A 22,071-nucleotide genomic window follows, 5' to 3' on the forward strand; every position below is an offset into this window, starting at 1 on the left:
GGTGGGTCCCATCCATAGCTATGCAGCAACCTATGATTTGAGTGGCTGGACATAAACAAGACGAAGTAGACCCATCAGATCCTTTTCTTGGGCATTTGGGGAAAGGAAACAGAGAGGCCAGGCCACTCGGGGAAATAGAAGCGGTGACTCTTGAGGCCAGGTGGCTCTGAGAAGCAGGGAAAGGCCAAGTCGTGAGGCCGCGTGCTGTGGGAGAGGAGAAGCCAGAGAAACTGTGCAGATGGAGACAGAATCTGTGCAGGAGTGGCTGGCTGCCCTAAGAAAAAAGGAGAGAGAGGAGTCTGGCTCCTGCAGGTTTCCCAAGCCCAGGTTTCATGAGAACAATTGTCCTCTTCTGGGATTTTCAGTTAGAACTTTTTGGCTACAAATGAAAGAAAAATCTAGCATAAATGGGCTTAAACCATAATGGGTATACGTCAACTCATATAACTGAAAAATCCAGGGTACTTCAGGCTCAGCGTGATCCAGCAGCTCAAATGATGTCACGTGAACTCAATTTCTCTTGGCCTCGCCTTTTACAATATGGACTTTTTCCTCCGTGCCCGTTCTGTGCCCTTCCCCATCTTGGGTCACTCTAGACTCTTCACTCATGGTGTCAAGATGGCTGCAGCAAGTCCAGACTTTACGGCTGCATGGCAGTCCATTTGCCATAGAGAGAGTGTCCCTTCCTGTGGCTCCTTCACATTCTGGAAGGTGATCTCTTCTTGTCTATCCCTGATTGCACTTTGGCCAAGGAAGACGGGCTGCACTGACTGGATGAGATCCCCTCGGCATCAGCCTTCAGTTTTCTCACCTATAATAACAACGTTCAAGTGTCTGATATGTTCCAGACCCTACATCACTCTTTGCATGCACTGCCACTCTTGAAGCTCACAAAGGTCCTGTGAGGAAGTTATTACTAGAATTATCCTCATTTTACCAAAAGGAAAGGAAAGCTCAGAGAGGTTGCAAGCCTTGCCCAGGGTCACACAGCCATCACAGGATAGAACTGCTGATTAGCAGAGGAACCAAGAGTTAAAAGGGTCCTGCGGGAGGGCGTCAAACAATAGCCCCCAGCTGCTGCCGTTCCACTCCTACTGCTATCCTGGTGACCCAAATCCTTTGCTCAGAGGGAAATATTTGTCCAGACTCTCAGGCTTCAGACCCAGTTTTTGCAAAAGTCCTATTCCCACCTCTGGGTTCCTCTGGACTCTCTTCTCCCTCCACCTGATCCGTTTCCATGGAAACTGCTGGGCTCCTGCATCCCTTTCATCCTTCTTTCTGGGAAGCAAGGCCAGCTCTCTGGCACCCCGGTAGCCAGGACTAACCATTATAAAGACCAAAGAAGCAATATCTGGAAGAAAGATTTCCAAGCAGGGGGAGGAAGGGAGCGGGGCTTCTGACTTTTTCTTTGATGTTCTCCAAAATAACACCAGGTGCTCTGAGCAGCTCTGCCAATTACCTCGGCCCAGTGGATACTGGCTGCAAAGTTGTCTGCCATCTGTTCTCCTACATCTCGCCATCTCACAGCAGCCCTCCCGCCCTTCTTGGGGGAACAGTTCCGGGGTCTGAGGCAGAGAGCAAGTCTTCTTGCCGATGCTTGGACCTGGGCTGCAGCTCTTACGATGCAGCCACGGGGCTGGGGGTGCAAAAGGGAGAATGGCACCCAATTTGCCACTTCTGGAGAAGGAGGAGCCAGCCGTCAGCTGAACACCCCGGCTTCTCAGACACGGAAGATTGGCATCATCCGTGCAACTCGGGGCAGCCTGGCGCTCAGTAGTCAGAACTTGGGAAAAGCCTTGGACGTGTTGTCCAGGGCCTCGGCATCTGCTCCATGAGGACTCCACCAACCAGAAGACCCAGAATGTTCCCTCTATCCCACCACTACCAGGTCTTCATTGGGAGAATCTCTCTGAGCTTTGGTTTCCTGATCTTGAAAAAGGGTCCAGTTCGTGCACTGAGAGGCTAGTTGTGAGGACCTTACTAGGCAAGATGCATTGAAGCCCTCTTTTTTTTTTTTTTTTTTTTGTCTTTTGTCCATCTAAGGCCACACCCGAAGCATATGTAGGTTCCCAGGCTAGGGGTCTAATTGGAGCTACAGCTGCCAGCCTCTGCCAGAGCCACAGCAAAAGCCCTCTTTTTAAAGTCGCCTAACGTTCCTGGGGTCACCATCCTCATCCTCATGGTGATCAAATGTGGGGGTGAAACAAAGAAACACAGGCTTACTTCTCTTTAAAAAAAATAATAAAAAATAAAAATAAATAAAAGGCAGAGCCTCAGACATCCAAAAATAATTACAAAAGTCTCAATCCATTGAGATAGAAACATGCACGGGTTTTGTTTCTATAGTCACTGCTTCCAAATATGCTCACTGAATCTCTTGCCCATCCCTGAGAGGTTTCTGGATCTGAGTCTGTGTTTTAATTCTGATGTTCAGACATTTAAACTCGATGGGGTCCAGCTGAAAATTCCAGTCCCTTCTCCTATTCAAAGCTCTCCTCCTCCCCCACTGCAAACCAGACTAGGCTCTTGCCTTAGGGCTGAGCCTGGAAAGGAGGGGTGGGCTGGCTTTGAGACACCTCCTCCCTGGTGCCTGGGGGCTGGGGGCTGGGGCTGGAGGAGACCTTCTGACCTATCTGGTCACCCGAGGGCTGCAGGAAGGGCGGCTGGGCTCTGGGGAGTTTGAGCCTCCTGCACAGTTGAGTGGAGGCTTTCGTGCAGCCCTTTCAGCTCCACCCTAGCTTCCTTCAACACCAAGGATCCAGCAGCAGGATCTGGCTTCTGCTCCTCCTTTAAACTTCATGCCCATTTCCCAGGAGCCACAGCGGCCGCCCAGGGCTGCAGAGAATGGGGCACGACCGCCCCTGTCTTCCCTAGTCCCGGGACAGGACAGCCTGGGCCTTGAGACAGCTCCACATCAGAAACAAGCACCAGTTCTGACCTCATATGGGGCCCAGACTCCAAAATTCTGCTTCCCAGGGCAAGTGGGCTCGCCAGCGTCCCCTTACTGTAGGCATTACCCCATGATCTGGAGAGGTCTTCTAGAGTCTCCCCAACCAAGTGTGGCTTCAGAGGAGCCATAAATGCTGCACACCCCCAAGACTAAGGCTCCTCCCTCTCCCCCAGGCAGCTTCTCCTTTTAAAGCCAATAGCCTTGGTTAGAAGTGGAGGGCAGCCCAGGAGGCAGGAGGAGCCTGGCTTCTGGGGAGAAGATTTACAAGTGGGGTATTCAGCTCCTTTTGTGCTGCTATTTCAGAACAACAAGAAAAATTCCTAACATCCTATGTTAATAACATCCCCCCACCCTTTTTTTAATTTGGCTGCACCTGAGGCATGTGGAAATTTCCAGGCCAAGGATCCAACCCACGCCACAGCAGTGACAAATGCCAGATCCTCAACCTGCTAGGCCACCAGGGAACTCCTGATCACCTTTTAATTAAGCACTTACAGCTGCCAGGAGTCTTGCTCGCTCACTCCTTGACCACCATATTTTCGGTCTCTACACCGACTTTGTGCAACCAGTGAGATTATTACCTCTATTTTTAGAAAATTCAGAAAGGTTAAATAGCTTGTCCAAGGTCTCCAAGCGGGTTTTGCACATCTGTCCAACCCCAGAGCGGGGACTTGAAACTCCGAGATGTGACTGCTGCTGCAGCACGCAGCTTGGGGACAGAGGGACCGTGCTTGGGCTCTGCAGCCCTCCTTGAGCCTGTGTCTTGGAGAGTTAGGGGTGGGTCTCCCTCCCAGAAAGAGTCTCCCAGGATGCATATAAAATGAACAACACTGGGCTGTCCCAGTGCGGGGTTTGGAGGCCCCTGTGGTCACCCTGTGGTCATCCTCAGACCCCTCCCAGCCAAGCCAACATCTTCCCCCATCTCAGCAGCTCTGGAGAGTACACAGCAGGAACTCCACTCTCTTCCTCACCAGGAAAACCAAAGCAGCATGGGGGGCCCGGCTCTGGTCTTTGGAGAGCCAGCGATGAGCCCTCTCACCCCAGAGCTGGGCCAGGGGAGGGCACAAGAGGTGAGCCAGTGGAGCCCAGATGACAGTGTCAGAGCTGGGAGGGGCTGAGCCACAGGGGTTAAAAGCTTGCGTGGCCTCACTCTGGGGTTAGCCCTTCTAGAAGCCATTAGCTACCCCAGGGGAGGGATGCTGGCCAAGGAATTTCTTGCCAAGCCAACCGCGGCTGAGCTCTGTCTCCACAAGGGGCAGCAGGAACATGAGCTTATTTAACACTCAAAACAATTCTATGAGGTAAATACCCACATTCCCATTTTGTAGTAGAGAACAAATGAGGCACAGATAGGTTACGTAATAGCCCAAGGTCACACAGCTTATTCTGGGATTCAAACCCAAGAACCTGATTCTAGAGTACCTGCTCTTCTCCACTGAACAATCCTGCCTCCCAGTCGCTCTGGTGAATTTCTCAGCCCTGGACCCTCCACTGGCAGCAAGGGGGGTGGGGATGCATACAGGTCAGGAAAGCTGGCGTTTTATGACTCCTTCTCTCTCTGAGCCTCTGCCTGCAGGTAACTCTAAACACATTTGTGCTGGGCAAAAAAAATTCAGTGGTTTTGGAACCTCCACTTTGTATGGCCTCTTTCAGACTCACTCCAGGCGCGTCCCTCCCCCAAGGGACAGCCTGCCCCCTCTGTCTCCTCCTGGTGTTCCTCTCTCCCCTGGCGACCTCTTTTTCATTCTCACCTCCTTCCCTTTGCTCTCCCTTTGGAAGGCAGTTCAGCTAACACTCATTAGCACATGCTAATGAGCATCAATTCCTTTCACAGTCACTCAGCGGGAGAGGGGAGGAAGGGGGGCCAAGCTGTCACTTTGGGGTAATGGTCCACAAGGGCAGGACAGGCCCTCAGGCTCCAGCCACCGAGGAGAATGGGGAGGGAGCCCCAGGGACCCAGCTTGGGGATTCCTGTCTATATCCTCGAGCTGTACCCTCTGCAGATGCTTCCAACTTCTCCGAGACCAGCGCAGGACATTCCTAGGTCAGCGTGGGACCTTCTCTGCCCACCCACCTAAGCAAGTACCCACGAGACCTGTTGGTGGGCATGGCTAAGACCTGGTAGAGGTGGATCTAGTTCTGGGACTCTCTGAACAGGTGTCTGAAAACCCCCAGAGCCTGTCCAGGGTGAGGGAGGGACCAGAGGTGGGAGGGAGGTACCCAGGCGAGGGCAATCGTCAACACGAGAGGACAGTGGAAACCTCTCCTCCACTCCCTTCTGGATCCTCCCTTGGGGGTCGCTGATTCCAGCTGCTCCCCCCCGCCCCAGCCCGTAAAGCCTAGAGAACACTCAGCTTCTCCCTAAGGTGGGGCTCCATTAAGGGGCCATGAGAGCGGGGGCCGGGGCGGGAAGGGGGGAGTGGTTGCGAGGGAAGAGCCAGGCTGGGCAAGTCTTTTGGTCATTTTAAGTCTTAAGTGCCCTCATCAGAAAAGTGGTCCCTGGTCTTCTTGCTATGGAAGGGTCAGTTGGGAGGAGGCATGGGAACTTCGAAGTCCAGGAGCTAAAGACCCATCAAACCTCCATTATTATTCCTATTGGTGGGGTTGCTGTTAGCACCGTTGTTATTGCCCTGCTAGTGGTTAAGTGGTGATAGAGGTTGCATTTAAGACAATCAGAGAGGAGAGAGAAGGCAAGGGCAGCCCCTCTCCGCTTTGCACCCAAGAGCCTCTGTTCACTGGCCAAGAGCGAAGTGGTCTCGGCTCAGATGGGCGCCCCTAGTCTGCGAACCCCTGCGGAGCCCCTGGGCAGCCGCCGCCCCGCTGAGACCCAGGCCAATTCTCTGAGCGAGCGCGCCCCCTGCTGGCAGCCTGGCGTGGGCGCAGCCTCCGGACTGTATATAAAGGCAGCGTGGCGCGCAAGACCTGGCCGAGAGCGGGGAGCAGAGCCGGCGCGCAGGGAGAGCGCGGCGCTGCCTGAGGTCTCTGAGCGGCTCGCCATGGCTGGCCCGCAGCAGCAGCCCCCTTACCTGCACCTGGCCGAGCTGACGGCATCGCAATTCCTGGAGATCTGGAAGCACTTTGACGCAGACGGTCAGTAAAACTCCCAACTTGTGTGTCCACTCGCCCCCAGGGGACCTGCGGTGGAGGGGAGGGGGCAGTGATGATGCGGGAAGGTGTACGATGGCCCCAGGGGGGCGGTTTGGCCACAGAGCCGGCTGAGGTCGGGGATCTCGAGTTTGGGTGACACCCGGCTGCCCTGGTGACAACTGTCAGGAACTTTTCTGTTCTCACCGAGAGGACAGAGCCCACCGGCTTTTGCAGCCTCATTCTGGGCAAGTGGGAGCTTTCCCAGAGAGGAGGCCTGGACTGGCGAGGTTCCCCCTGACTCTCCCCTGCCATCCTATCTTTCCCACCTGTCTCCACAAGGTAACACCCTGTTTTCAGCGGCTGCAGCCACAGGTCTCAGAAGCCCACTCACTTCTTCCCTTGAGTTCCCCTTCTTCTGAACACCAGCTTAGCCGAGGCACACCCTGGGGGTCCGGGCAAGCTGAGAGGTCCTGAAGGGATATTCGGCCTCCCAGCCTGTTTGGTGAGAGCAGGAGTGGAGAGGGCATCTGGACCAGGAGCACCCCCTGGGCTTCCTCTGCCCAATATCCACCCTCATGGGCATGCTGGTCCCACTCACAGCAGGAGTAGGGGTAGGGGGCAGACTTGGGGTGCTAGCCTGACACACTGCCCCACGTGATAACCCTGAGTGCTCTGGGTGACACCTTCCTTCTCTGAGTTGGGGGAGGCACCATCTTAAATGCCCCAGGAATTCCTGCAGGAGGTGGGTAGATGATTAAATCTTTAAATGCTCCCTCTGCTCTTTGGAGTCTTGACATTGACTCACCCAAAAACCGAGGGCTGGACCGGGATGACCTTTGGAAGTGGCCCTAAGTGCTGGGATTCCAAGGGTCTACGATGGTCTGACTCAGGCATAAAGGGAGCCCGCACCACCACCACTCCCCCTTTAGAGGCTTCTGATCCCACTGGAGACTTTTTCTCCAACACTCAAAAAAAAAAAAAAAAAAAAAAAAAAAAAAACCCTAAGGGATCTGAATGCCTTCTCAGAGGTCCTGGCTGGAATGGGCATCCAAAATGTTCTGGCATCTCAGACCACTGGCAGGCTGGTAGCCCAGGGGGATTATCCGGGATTGAGAGCAAGGGGGATGGGGAGCAGGAGGGGACCAGGTCGGGGGGACTCTCCCTTCCCATCCTCACCGAAGCACCGTGGCCCTAAAGGTGGCTAAAGAGAGGCCCTGTGCCCAGAGAGGCAAGGCTTCGTGTCAGGGTACATAACGAGTGAAGTTTTGTCCCTTTGGAGCCAACTGAGAAATGTGGGGGTGCGGAGGACTGGGCATGAGACGCCTGGACTAGGACGGCGATCTGCCGATGAATTCCTGCAGGAGGTGGGTAGATGGTTAAATCCGTAAAATGGGGCCAGGGAGGGGCTGTATTTCCAATCCCTGGCTCCTGCCGCCCCACTCCCTTGGGGGAGAGGGCTGTGAGAAGATTGCAGATGGCACGCACACTCCCCGAGGATGCTCCTGCTCGTTTATCTGCACCAGAGACGTGCATGATTCAAGGAAAGTTACCAAGTGGCCAAGGTTACACCACCGGCCTCCTGCCAGATGAGTCAGCGCTAAACAGAGGCCTCCACCCTTCCACTCTCACCCTCTTCTCGTGGGGACGACCAAGAGCCCTCTCTGTCATCACGCAAATCCTCCGACATTTGTCGGAGACGTTGCACTTTTCAAAACACAACTGCACCTTCTTGAGTTGTGCACGGTGAGGCTGTGGGCAGACCAGGATTCTGCCTGCCCAGATGAGGGATCAGGTATAAGTGTGACTTCCCTGAGGTCGAGGAGTGAGATGGGGGCTGGGGAAGAAGCTGGTTCCCCGCCAGAGTTTACACGCCCCCCCCCCCCCCCGGTGTCTGGACACCTGCTTTCCCTCCCATTCATTCATGGAAGAGCCCCCCACCCAGCCTCGGAGGGGATGGGAGGTTCCTTTAATACCAGAAAGGGGGTCCTCAGCATGGCTAGAGCCTAGCTAAGCTACAAGGAGCCCCGAGAGTCACTGGAGCCTGCCAAACGCTGTACCTCGGGCTCCCTCCTACTAGGGAAGCGAGACTGCTCCTGGCTTCCTTGTCCCCCACTGTGTACCACTGACCTCAGCTCACCTCTTCGGGAAAGCCCCAGAGAGGGACCGTGGACCTGATGGAGAAGGCAGGCAAAGAGAAGTAAAAAGCCAAAGATGGTGCAGAGGTGACTTGGGAAAATGAGAATATAGCCAGACTGAAATTCCACGAAAGGCCCCAGAATTAGGCTGTGGGCCACCTTGCCCTGGCACCTCCCTACCTGTCCCTTCCTGAACTCCCAAAGCTGCCAGGGAGCTCCCCCTCCTCCCCAAGGCCCTCCTCTTGCTCACTCTGGCTTCTGTTTTCATCTCAGCGTTTCTCCCTGATTCTCAGAGTTCCCCTGCCACTCACAGAGCTAAAGAGCTCTGGGGGGACTCTCCTTCACAGCTCTCTGGGTCCCTGGAGTGAGCTTGCTGGAGCCCAATTAGTCACAGCCACCAGCGGGAGGGAGCACCAACCCATCCCCTAGTAAACAGAGCCAAGGAGTCCACAGGAGAAGCTGGACTCCGAGGAGAGTGGGGCTGGGGTGGGGGATCTGACCCTACCTCGGTGCATCTCTAACCAGGAGGAAGAGGCCTCATCCTGGTGACTCTGCCCAAAGACTTAGATTATTTTACAAATTATCATCAGCCTTGCGGTGGAGAGGGGAAGGGGCAGAGGTTTAGAGAGCGTGAAATTGGGACTCAGAGAGGGAACGTTCTTGTCACAAGATCACAGGGCCAAGAGAGGAGGTGGGGGGACCCAAGAGTCCTGTCTCCTACTCCCCCCCACATACTCCTCCTCAGTGTCAGCCAAGGCCACGCACTTGGAAGGGTTCAGGTGTCATCTCCCAAGGTGGAGGTGGGGAGGACAGCAGAGCGCACCCTATGAGCCGGGTGGGGCCTGGGGCTCATGCCCTCCATGCTCGGAGTGACCCTCACGTGCTCTGCAGGTTGGGGTCCACTGTTCTGTTGTTTCCTGGCCACTTCTTTGTCAGGAACGTTCTCACTCTGCAAGATGCAGGCATCAGAGCAATGCACAGCTCAGAGCTCACACTGGCCTCTTTGTGGTTCTGACCACACGGCCACCAGGCTCCTATTCTGCTGACAACCAGGAGGCGCGTTTCGCCCTTGGCCTTTGCAAGCACCTGCAGTTGCGGAGATGTTCTCGCTCCCAGAGGCCAGCAGACACTCAAAGACCACGCAGGGAAGCCCACTCACCCCAAGAGTCTATCCTATGGGGGTGCACTCATAGATATGCATCAAGTTATATGAATGAGGGGGCCTAGTACCGAACTTTTTGAGATACTGAATATTTGAGAAAGAATGCGCTTCCCTGGGGAACAGAAAACTAAACCCTGCTTATGTCTACAGTAGAATATTATGCAACCAACGGGATTGAGACGGGATTGAGATGAGTACGGACATGGAAAAATGTCCAAGATGTATTAAGACTTTTTTTTAATTGTAGCAAGACCTGATTATACTATGAGCCCACTTTTGCTATTAATGAAACGTGTATGCTGGAAAATACTTGAAAGAACAGCAATGGTGGTCGTCCTCTCTGCAGAGTGATGACATAAAAGGCATTTTCTTTAACTTTCTAAGCTAATTTCCATAGTGTTTGCAACTTTTACAGGTTCGTGTATTTCTCGTGTAATCAGCAAAACGATAGAAATGCGAGAAGAAAATAATTTTATGGGCACCTTCCCCTCCCCCGCAAAAACATGCATATCCATCTGCAGGTGTGGGAATCTACCCAGAGTTTTATAGGTCTTTTGTCTGCCTCCAGGTGGCTCTGGTGATGCAGGGGGTTCTCAAAGCCTTGCACAGAGACTGAGTCTTGTTCCTTATGGATGTGGCCCCAAGGACTTTAAAATCAGGGACAGGAAGGGCCACCAAGAACTGAGGAAGGCCAGTTTTTCCCTCCCCTCTCCTCCTTATACCCAGGGGTCCTAACAGAAGCTTCCTCCAAACCTACCCACCCGCCACCGGGGGACACCGGCCAGACCACAAGGGCCCAGGCAGGCCCTCCCAGAGCACTGGTCACTGCTGAGTTTGTGTCCCTGGTAGGGGAGGGGGAGGAAGTCCGCACAAGAGCGCCTCTCAGAGGTGGAGAGAGGCCTGGGCGGCTTGCACTGCAACTGAATGAAGAAGGCTTTGGGAATACTGCAAAGACCTGCCCAGACAGGGTTACAGAATATCCACTACATAGTAAGCATTTACGCAAATACTCTAATTGCTATTCTGCCATACAACTGTGCTATTCATAAGATAATTATAGGATTTATAAATATGATGGCTTCTTGGGGCGTTAACGTCAGAGGGGTCTGGTGCCAGGAGGGAGCCGGAGTTGTCTGATAAAGGCTTTCTTTTAACCCTGCGCTTCTCTGTGGGGTCCATCAGGATTTGGGGCTTTTTTGGGGGCAACCTCCTGCGCCACCCCCAACCCTGGGGTAAACCCTAGGAATTAGTCCCCCACCCCAGCTCCGTTTTCACTGCCCAATCTCCCACTTGTTTTGCCAACAGCGCCCTCCGGTGTCCAGTGTCTGCAGCGGGCCAGCCCTGTGCTGGGTGCCCTCTGCGCAGACCTCATGCCCCACGCCCGGCCTCCTGGAGGGTGACTGCGCCAGCCTGGGGGGGTGAGGGGGGTGGGCAGGGCAGCTGTTTCTGAGAAGAGCCGGGGCTCCCTGGGGAGGCAGCTGCCGGGACGTTTTCACAAACAAGATGCTCCAGCCCGCCTCGCCAGGGCAGCCACCAGCCCAGCTATCCCACACCCCGGCCTTACTCGCCTTGTTTATTCCCCTCTAGTGGTTTCACCAGCCGAGCCCCTGGGGGAGGTTTCCAGGGCTAAGGAGACTCTTCGGGGAAATCTCTTCCAACACGCAGGGAGCGGGAATTAATAGAGCAGTTCTTCAGGAAGCCAGCCCCAGGCCTGGGGGCTGTCCTGGCCCATCGCATCCGATCCCTCCTCGCCCAGCCGTCCCATCTGGGGCCTCTGGCTCTGGCCCTCTCCCCTCCTCCCTCGCCCCGTCTGCCCCATCCTTCTGGCCTCCTCCACGCCTGGGAGTCGGCCCAGCACTAGGCTGCCAGATGTCCACAGGTTCAGGGGACCCAGCCCAGCTCCGGAGCCACTGTGCCAGAAGCACCAGAGCCCAGAAACACAGATGAAAAGTCAAGTGTCTGAACATTCATCCAGGAGCTGTTCGCACTGTCCCCCCACCCCCCGGCCCACCCCAAGAGCCTCTGGCAGAAGAGAGAAAGAGAGAGAGAGAGAGTCTACTGACAAAGAGAGAAATGAAAACAAATACAGACAAGGACAGAGGCCATCCCCGGGGGGAGGAGAAGGCACACAGGCAGTTAGCTGTGACTCAGTCCCTCTCCCCTCAAGCCCCTCTCTCACATGAAGTCAACAACCCCTGTCTGCTCACCTGGCAGAGACCTGAAGACCGGAGGGGGCAGGGAGTGGGCAGCTCTTTGTAAATGGCGTGAACTGTGCAAAGTCTTAATGATGTTGAAGCAGAGCCTGAGGAAGCCAGTGCCTTGCCCCCAAAAGGTGGCATCTGTCGCAGAGGAACTCGGGCTGGAGGGTAGAGGGCCATGTGCCCTTCCCTAAACCTCCAGCCCGGAGGCCTAGAGGCCTGGCCTCACAAACACTTTCTTGTTCGGTTCACAAAGAGGTGGAAATTGCGTAACCCCCACCCTGATTCCTCTAATTCCCGCATCACAGAGGAACGCCGCCCGGTGGGCACCATGTGGCCTTGGCCCTCAATGCTCAAACTTGAGCGCAAAGAGGGACCCAGTTCCTATGCAGATTTCCGGCCTTGCTCCCAAGGATTCAGATTCAGTAGGTCTGGGGTTGGCGGGGAATTTGCATTTCTAACAAGCTCCCGGGCGAAACTGACACCGACCCACTGCTCTGTGGAGCGCTGGGCCAGGCCCCTCGTGTTGAAAGAGGTGCTGCTGTCACCTGTCCTACCCTCCTGGCGTTCACACCAGCCCCCCTCCGCCGCCCCCACCGACCTCAACCGAAGGCACGGTCTCTCTAGGGAGAAGGTGCTCACGTTCAAAAGCCATGGTTCTCTGATGTTCATGCTCCCACATTGTTAAAATGCAGCTTCTGGTCAGCACGTCTAAGGTGGGGGCTGGGATTCTGCATTTTTAACAAATTCCAGGGAATCCCAATGACATGGTTCCACCGACCACTCTCTGAACCGCAAGCTCTCCTACTCCAGGCCTACAGAATTAGACTCTCCTTTTTTTTTTTTTTTTTTTTTTTTTTTGGTCTTTTTGCCATTTCTAGGGCCACTCCCGCAGCATGTGGAGGTTCCCAGGCTACAGGTCTAATCGGAGCTGTAGTCACTGGCCTACGCCAGAGCCACAGCAACGCGGGATCCGAGCCTCGTCTGTGATCTACACCACAGCTCACAGCAACGCCAGATCCTTAACCCACTGAGCAAGGCCAGGGATCGACCCCGCAACCTCATGGTTCCTAGTCGGATTTGTTAACCACTGAGCCACAATGGGAACTCCAAGACTCTCCATTTTAATCAGCTTCACCCGGTACTTCTTGAACACCTTAAAATCTGAGACGCGACCACTCTATAGTCCTTGATCCTGACTGCACATCAGAATCACCCGGAGGGCTCTGACCTCGTGGCCACGAGCGCCACGCCCCCACCCCATCAATTACATCGGGAGCTCTGAGGGTGGGGCCCAGATGGCTGTGCTGGTCTGAAAACGTCCCAGGTGATTCTAAGACAAAGCCTGGGCTGAAAACCAGGACCCTGAAGCTGCAGGTGTGCTGGAACTCTTTGGGCTAAAGAGTTTCCAGTCATGAATTAAGCTCACAGTTTAAAGTGGTTTAAACATGGAATAAGAGCACAGGGTATTAAAAATGATGCTTTCTGTTTCTGTGAGATTTCACATTTTCCAGAATGCTTTCACAGCCTTACCTTGCATGGCTGTCACAATGGCTCCATAAAGTGGAAAAAAAAAAAAAAAAAAAAAAAGCATAAATAGTTTTGAGCATACATAGTTACACCCATTTTAGAGACCGAGAAACTGAGACTTGGAGAGGTTGACTTGCTCAGCATCACATGGAAAGTCACAGAGTTGTAGCATTACAATTCTTACTCGGGTTCCTCTTAACTGTTCAACTCTCAGGAAAACTGTACATACAAACTGCAATGAGAAACAAGCCGCTTTCCGCTTTGTTCAAGACCTTCCAAATGCCTGTGAGCAGACTAAAAAGTGTAAAGCAGTGTCTCACTTCAAAATTTGGGGAAACCAGGGCATGGTGCTGGTGAAGAATGGTAGCAAGCCTGGCGCAAAGAAGGATGGAGGGCCCCTGGCTCCATTCAGCCCCTTTTCCCTGAGGTCCACAGGCTGTGGTTTGATACCGAGGTTTGGAGTGATGGTTGCTATGGTAACCACATCTTTCTCGATGCCCAGCCGCGTGAGATCTGCCTGGTAGCCAATCACCCACCCCCCTGTAAGGCCGTCACAGAAAAAGTAAACCATTTGCTTAGTGCTGATGCTCCCTGGGAGCAGGTGGGCCTCCCTGTCCTTATTCCCGCCTTCGATATGCAGTGCCTCCTGGGTGATGGGTGGGGAGTTGCTCAGAGGGAAGCCGAAGTAGCAAAGGCCTGTTCCCCAGGGATGGAAGGTGTCTGGGCCCGACAGCCCCTGGCTGCCTATCGAATCTCTGCTCCCCACGCTCTCCCTTCAACTGGTAGATTCCGGCTGATCTTGCCTGGCTGCCTTACACCAGTGCACCATCAAATGCTCTTGGTAAACAGGCCTATGTCTATACTTGGCTATAGCTCCCTGAGCTCTGGCCACATGACGAACTGTTGTTCACCTGAAAAAAATAGTGGCCTGTGGTACCACATTTCTGTCCCTTTGCACAGAGCAAGGTGGTGGCAGGATTCCTCGCCAGGCAAGAGGGGCTCATCCAGCTTCAGGGAGCCTCCTGCTGCCCAGGCTGCTCAAGCCAGATTCAGGGAGGGGTTTCTCCCACAGGGACACTGGCCCAGCTTCTGGCCTCCCGTCCCTGCCTCTGCTAGTAGCTGGGCCTTCTCAGCGAGGCCTTCCCTGCCCACCCTGTCCAGGGAGCCCTCGTGGTCATTTTGTCTGCCGCCTAATTACACTCAAGAAACAGACTCACACGCACTGCCTCACGTGTCCGCCCAGCCCCGGCCCCAGCCCGCTTCTGAGGCCTCTGCTACGCTGAAGGCCAGTGCATGCTCATGGTGTAAGCACCGGCCGCATCTCTGATGCCTGCCTCTGGCTTCTGAAGCTGCTCCTGGCCCCAGAGCTGAGCTCAGCTTCTTGCCTGAGAAATGGAGGAATTGCCAGATCACAGCAGGGAGTGACAGGGCGAGAAAAAGTACTTGCTCCTCCAACTCAGAGGCACCATAAGCTGGACAACCCCATTTGCCTGGAACACCCTCCCTCCCAGACTCCAGCTGGCCCCGCAGGCAGTGGGCATACGCTCAGGAAATTCCAGCTCTCCCAGTACCCTTTGCAGAATATCCCAGAAGAAAGATGACCACTCTAGCCGAAGGGGAAAAACTCAAGTCTCATCTCCCCCTAACCTCCCAGCAATTACAATCCTATCTTTCTGTACAACTAAAAATACCTAATTGAGGAGTTTCCACTCTAGTGCAATGGGTTAAGAACCTGACTGTAGCAGCTCAGGTCACGGAGGTGGTGTGGGTCAGACCCCCAGTGCCCGGCACAGTTGCGGTTCAGGTTCAATCCCTGGCCCAGGAACATCCATATTCCACAGGCGCAGCTATTAAAAAAAAAAACCATAATTTAATCTCACCCGCTTCTCTCCATACACTAGTCATTGTGGCATCTTCCCCACTAGAGGGGGCCACTGAGGTTATTCATTCCAAATGTAAATTCTCAGGAGGCACTGGGGGGAGAGGCTAGAAAGAACATACACCCTACCTGCACCCCCGCAGTCCCCTCCACCTCCACAAAGCCTCCACCAAAGGTAAATACTTCTTCTTTATTTTCTATGTTTAGTTTGTAACTATTTGCCCTTGAAGCGAGCTACCATCTCCCTTTGCTGTTCAAGTTGAATATTCTCCATGGGAAACTTGCCCAGCTGCTTTAGATCAGATTTGGAACTTGACTTTAGGCCAGTGGTTTCCAAACCTTGCTATATATATGGCAATCACCTAGGGAGCTTTTTAAAAAAAAAAAAAAATCATGATGCTGAGTTCATGCCCTGAACCAATTACATCAGAATGTTTGGGAGTGGGAGTCAGACCTTCCTTTATTATGTTAAAAAAGATGCTAGGAGATTCTAATTCGCAGCAGTCCAGGGAGCACTGCCTTAGGCCTGTCTGATTTCCTACTACAAATGACTCCCCCCCCCAATACAGTGACCTTGGCCATGGACTCTGTTCACCCTGGGTTCTAGGTCTTCTGGGTTCAAGTGCTAAAAGCCTAAAGGACTTCTTACTATGTCTGTGATCTTGCAAGTCAGGCATCGACCTTGGGACCTGGTCGGCCTTTCTCTTTCCACCCTTGTCTTCTTCGTTGGTTTCCTGGAGCTGCCATAACAAACAGCAGAAAAGAGTTATTCTCTCACAGCCCTGGAGGCTAGAAGTCTCTCCATGTCTCCATTTGGCCTTCTAATAAGGACACCAGTCACTGGATTTAGGGCCCACTCTCATCTAGTCTGACCTCCTCTTAACTATTTGCATATGCAAAGACACTCTTTCCAAATAAGGTCACGTTCCGAGTTCCAGGTGGATGTGGATTCAGGGAGGACAATCTTCAACTCAGCACACCCTCCTACCCCAGAGACCCAAGTTTCTGCCCTGACTTCATTCACCCTAGTGACCAGGGCTTGCCACCTGCTGACAAACCTCGAGGTTAATGACCTATCCCCTGTCAGATCTCCAGTTCCTGCTGCGGGTGCAGCTGGCAGGAGACAGACAGCTCCCAGCTGCTGCTCCTTCTGCCCACATGGTCCAGATACTGACTGGTCCCTCCCAGCGTTCTCTGATCACAGAAGGTATACCCCAAAGACAAGATTAACGGCTGTTAATCTTGGATCTGAGTGGCTGCGATGCCCCGAGGGCAGGACCCGCATCCCTAACAGTCAGTCCTGGGCTAGCGCAGGTAGTTGATGACACTAGTGAAGAGAACAAGTTCTCCAAGAAGCCCTGGGCTGCCCCACCCCACCCGACACAGGTCTTACTATTTAGCTCTGAGGCTCACTGCTTCTTTCTTTTGCTATGATTGCAGGAAATGGGTATATTGAAGGTAAAGAGCTGGAAAACTTTTTCCAAGAACTGGAGAAGGCAAGAAAAGGCTCTGGCATGGTGAGTCCGGCCCCCTCTCCATTGTTTGGGGTTTTCTGTCATCCTGACCATGGCTTTGAGCATTGTCTGTCCTAGGTCGTGCATTCCATCAGGAGCCTGCCACCCCTCCGGTCCTGACCCTTAGGAGTTTTTCTCTTACTGGAAAGGATTTTTAAAAACTGGAATACTCCCTAAAAAGAGTGCCTTGCCTGACTATCTTTGGGTGCCTGGGATTGAGGGGTGTTCGTGGATACCACAAAGTGCAAACTGCAAAACTTTGTGTCTGGGTGTGTGAAAAGTATTTTTTCTTAGGGAGTAATCCATAGCCTATCTAAGATGCTCAGAGGGGTCAAGACTGGAGATTGGATGCCTATGGGGTTTCAAGTGCCTTTATTCGAGACTGAGTTTCCCAGCCTCACCACTACTGATGTTTGGGGCCAGGTAACTCTTTGTCATGATGCAGCAGGGGGGCTCTCCTAAGCATTGCACGATAATTAGCAGCAACCCTGGCCTTTACCCATGAGATGCCAGTAGAGCCCCTCCAAACTGCGACAATCAAAAATGTCTCCAGACACTACTAAGTGTCCCCTGCAGGGGATGCAGAATCGTCCCTACTGGAGAACCACTGGTCTAGACCAGCAAAGGATGGAACCTCAGCGAGGACCTAGAGAAAAACAGAGGGTTGCCCCGAACCAGTATCTGAACCAGAGAGCCCTGGCTGACCGTGCGTGTGCAGGTGTCAGACTGCCCTTTATGGCCTGCCTGCAGTGCCTCCAAATCACGTCCCAGCCCCTCAGCACGCACAGTTTCCCCTGGTGCCAACCTGGCACTACTGAGCTCACTAAAGCCTCTTGGGGCAGAGGAGGCAGCATCTGAAATACAGGGAAGGTAAGGTGCTTGGAGCGAGTTTCTTGTGATTCCCATGTCTCTTTTCTTGAATATAAGGAGTCAGGTCTACTCCCTACCCCCAGCTTGTGGGTTGTTTTTTTGGGGGGAGGGGGTCTCTCTGCTCTCCCCTGCTGCATGTCTGTGGGTCCATCCACTGCTTCTTAGCAAGTCTTTGCAGGACATTTTGGGAGATGAGTCACACATCCACGGCCGAGCTCCTGGTTCAAAGCCGGGCAGTGCGCCCCGGTGGGAAGGACGTCCAAGATGGGCTTAAGTGATGGAGGTGATTCATGGGTTTGTTTATCAACAGTCCCCCATCACCCCTCATTACCAGGATAATGAAGCCTGGATCACAGCGAACACAGGCTTTACAACTGGTTCTGGGATTGTGGGGTAGATGGAGGAATGTGTTTTTATGAAGTGCTTCAGATCTGAAATCCTTCTCTTAGTCATTCCCTTCCTCAGACAGCATCAGAGGTGATTTTCAAGTCTGTCAACAACAGTCTCGACTAACCTCATCCCAGACTGGGTCTCAGACCAGGTGTTATGGGGTAGAAAAAGCACTGGCCTTGGAAGCCGGAGCTATGAGTTCAAATTCTGGCTCTCTAACTGATGACCTCAGGAGAAGTCCCTTCATCTCAGCCTTCACTGGTGTGTGAAATGGGCAGGCTACCAACCCCATGGGGGCTGCTCTGAAGATTAAATATAATGCCACATTTGTGATAAGGGCCTAGGACCATGTCATGCATATGAGTATATGTAAACCAATACGCATTGATAAACCAATACATATGGGCAAATTGAGACCTGTTCTGAAGGTTAAAAACAAAACAAAACAACAGACTTCTCCTTGGCCCAATCCTAGGAAACATACAGCCCACCAGGAAGTCATCAGATCAGCAGAGGCATCAAATACCAAGCTGATTCATCAATGATTAGGGATAAGGAAGAGCTCGCCAATGCACATGATTCATCAGCTGCGCCCCAAGCCAAGGGAACCTCTGAGCGCTTAGAGAGCGACTTCCATCTAGGTTAGGTGAACAATGATAGCCCAAAGGAGCTTTTGAAGTTCTTGCCTTTTCTTTTCTTTTCTTTGTCTTTTTTTTTTTTTTTTTTTTTTTGCCTTTTCTTGAGCCGCTCCTGCGGCGTATGGAGGTTCCCAGGCTAGGGGTCCAATTGGAGCTGTAGCCACCAGCCTATGCCAGAGCCACAGCAACGCGGGATCCAAGCTGCGTCTTTGACCTACACCACAGCTCACGGCAACACGGGATCCTTAACCCACTGAGCAAGGCCAGGAATCGAACCCGCAACCTCATGGTTCCTAGTCGGGTTCTTTAACAACTGCACCACGACAGGAACTCCTCTTTGCCTTTTCAATAGTCGCCTTCATCTGCGGACTGTTTAAACGATCACACTCCACCCCTACCCCAGCCATATGAACTTTCTCTTCATATTCTCCCTGACAGAAAATCAGAGCGAAATACATTGTGAAGCTGCCAGTGCGTCTTTAAAGAAGAAAACGAGTGACTCCCCCTCGCTCTGGAGGAGTGCCTCGAACTTACTGGGGGGCCTGGCAATAAGCTGGGCCTATGAGAAGCTGCCTCGGTAAAATGCTGGGGCCTGAGTTCTCACATCCGAGTGGTGGGAATAAGTCCTCACCCTTCTGATGGGGTTGTGGAGGGTCTAGTCGGTCCCAGGGGCAGAGCGGCCTGTTCCATCACATGGTACAGGGCGAGTCCACGTGTGCCGTTCTCTTCGAAAATTATGTTCCTGAGATTTCGAAGAGAACACTTAGATCTGGCGGGGCCTTGAGAGGAAAGGGTACAGAGGGTGCAGCCCTGAGGACACAGAGCATTGGTTCAGCCTGGTTTCCTGCCTGCGTGTTTGGGGTGCAAAATGCTTCCCCACCATTGCTGCGCAGAGAGGGCAAGAGATCCCTGGTTCACAGGGGACCCAGCAGCAAAATGAGCCCCCTTTGTCTTTCGGCAGGTGTCAAAGAGTGACAACCTGGGAGAGAAGATGAAGGAGTTCATGCAGAAGTATGACAAGAACGCGGATGGGAAAATCGAGATGTCAGAGGTGAGCCCTCCTGTCCTGCCAAGAGCTACGTGCCCCTCCCGTGCCCAGCATCCTCTGGGGATCTGAATGAGGTGGCGGGCCTAACGACCCACCCCCAGCCTGGCACTTAGGCTGATCAAAGAGAACAGATGGCACTTTTTCTTTGTCTCACAAGGAAGAGGAAGCAACAAACAGGGGCGTAAGACAAGGATGAAAACCGTGAATGCCCTCAGGGCCCCACAGGTATTTTATAAACTGTAAATGTGTGATGAGCTCAGCTGAAGAGAGAAGGCAGGGTGAAGACTGGGGAACAGGAGAGTTCATGCCCCACCTAAAAGCAACCAAAAGGGTGTGTGGTGTGTGTCTAAGTGTGTATGTAAGTGGGTGTGTACACATATACACACATATGTATATACAAATATAAAAGGTATATGTATTTATATAAACACATTCATTATGCATGGATCTGTTGGTAAAAGCTAGACTGAGCCATATTAAAAATTTTAAGAAACGTTCCCCTATGGCCTAGTGGGTTAAGGACCTGGCATTGTCACTGTGTGGCACGGCTGCAATCCCTGGCTAGGGCACTTCTGAATGTTGTGGGCACAGCCAAAAAAAATTTTTTAAGAGTTTACTTGAGCAAAAAATAAATTTGAATGGGGCAGCACCAAACCTGAAATAGCTAGGAACCCTCCACCGATGATAGATAAGGAAACACTTTTGTACAGAAGCGACAGAGGCAAAGCAACGACGTTATTCGATTGGCTAGAGCCTAAGGGGTTGCATTATTCAGGAAATCCTAGTTAGCTGCTCCGGCTGTTCGTTGAGATTGCAGTTTGCTTATGCAGGCTGCGAAGGCACTAAGGCCACCTCAGTCTAATGGCTTCCTTGTTTACAAGTTTACACACACACGGACACACATACACTTATACATATACATGTGCGTGTGTGTGCAAGCCTAACCAAACACCTCTGGGCAATCAAGGTGCAGCCCACGGTCCGGGGGGCCCTAGTCAGGATGGCGGCACACACAGGAAGGCACAGCTCCTGCCCAGTAGACGGGCTGCCGTGGTGCCTTAGGTCAATGCCCCTGAAGCAGAGGCTGAGGCAGAGGCCGGAGTGGGTAGGACTTATTGAGGGAGGACTCTCAAGAGAAGGGAAGAGAGAGCAGCAGGAAAGGGCAGAGGAAGAAGGTACGCAAGGATGTGGCCTCAGCCGGAACCTGGTCTTGGGGGGCTGTGGAGTGTGGACTGTGCCACAGGGTTGGTCCCACCTTGAAGCAAGAGATATAGGATGGTCCTTTGAACCCCTATGTCATTCAGATGTTGGATGCAGACTGCCCACTCCAGAATGGGGGTTAAGGGGGATGGCTGGGGCAGCCCTAGCTTGGTGGAGGGCAGTTCTGCAGGAGGCCGCTCTCAGCCACTGATATTCATCTTCAGAGCAGCGGAGGGATGGCCCACCAGCCTCGCTGAGGGTGATCTAGGGGAGGTGCCAAGAGCAACCACTAGAGATGCCTCAACTCCAAGCCTCAAAACATCCTGATTCAAATAGGCTTAAGCCAGTAGTCAGCAGGCTTTTTCTGTAAAGATCCAGACCATGTCAATGGCTCAGGGTTTGCCGGACTTACAGTCTCTGTCACGACTCTTCAGCAGCCACCATGGCACCAAACCCCCATGAATAACATGTAAATGAATGAGCACTGCCATGTTCCAATCTAAGCTTATTTGCAGAAAGAGCCATCGGGCCAGATTTGGCCTGTGGACCATACTTCACCAACTCCTGGCTTAAACTACTAGAGGTTCCTCCTGAGAAAGGGCATGGGCAAAATTGGCTCCCAGGGAAGGAGGCCAGGTCTCCATACCTGCTTCTCTGCAGTTCTCTTGGTTCTGTTTTCTGCCCCTAAAACAGCTTCATCCTCAGGCTGGTAGCAAGCTGGCTGCAGCAGGTCCAGGCATCACATCCACAGACAACTACATCCAGAGGCAGAAAGAGCCGGCCTCATTTGGTCCCTGATAGAGCAAGGAAATCTTTCCGGGAAGTACCCTCAGCAGAACTCGTCCTACATTTCATTGGCCAGGACTGGGTCACATGCCTACCCATAAGCCAATCACTGGCCAGGGAAACAGGATCATCACATTCACCTGAGAGGAATTAGGCTTTGCCTTGTGACCCAAGAATGCTGGGAACAGAGAAAAGGGGAAGGCCACCTGGGTGGGCAGCCAACAAGGTTTGCTACACAAGAGTCGTGCATTTTTCTAAAAAAAATCACATTTGTTGCGGTATAATTTACATACAATAAACTGCATCGATTTGAAGTGTCAAATTCCATGAGTTTAGACCGTCATGCGCAGCCATGTAATCACCACTGAAATCAAGATACATCATTTCCGTTTTCCCCAAAGGTTTCCTCTGCCTGGTGCAGGCCATCCTGCACCAGCAACCACCAATCTCAGATAAGCCTGCATTTTCTAGACTTTTATATATATGGAATCATCTATTACAGATTCTTTTGAGTCTGGATACTTGCGTTTTAAAGTGGTATCCCTCTCTGGCCCTCCAGCTGCTCATCCTCGAAGGTTTGGGGTGACACGTAAGAAGCCGTCCTTCTTCCCCTTTGAAGGGCTGCCAGCCCCTGTTTTCAAGGAAGAAAACAAAAGGGAGCAAACTGTGACTCCCACGCTGCTC

At 52.8% G+C, this 22,071-nt stretch overlaps 2 protein-coding genes across 2 annotated transcripts in view; one reads left to right on the forward strand and one right to left on the reverse strand.

The window, feature by feature from the left end:
* HYDIN (HYDIN axonemal central pair apparatus protein) overlaps window positions 1–22,071 on the reverse strand; it is a 549,453-nt gene that overhangs the window by 491,507 nt on the left and 35,875 nt on the right. The gene's annotated exons all lie outside the window — the stretch shown is intronic.
* The window catches only part of CALB2 (calbindin 2), a 28,436-nt gene continuing 12,244 nt past the window's right edge, over window positions 5,880–22,071 (forward strand). Inside the window, 3 exon segments of the mRNA NM_001194980.2 lie at window positions 5,880–6,040; window positions 16,382–16,458; window positions 19,315–19,404. Of these exon segments, the coding sequence (NP_001181909.2) occupies window positions 5,947–6,040; window positions 16,382–16,458; window positions 19,315–19,404 (261 nt within the window). The 5' untranslated portion in view covers window positions 5,880–5,946.

This window comes from Sus scrofa, chromosome 6 (assembly GCF_054392235.1).
Source record: "Sus scrofa isolate SSC_HxYL_T2T_F1_AM1 chromosome 6, Sscrofa_HxYL_maternal_Yorkshire_Landrace_v2.0, whole genome shotgun sequence".
Taxonomy (NCBI): Eukaryota; Metazoa; Chordata; class Mammalia; order Artiodactyla; family Suidae; genus Sus; species Sus scrofa.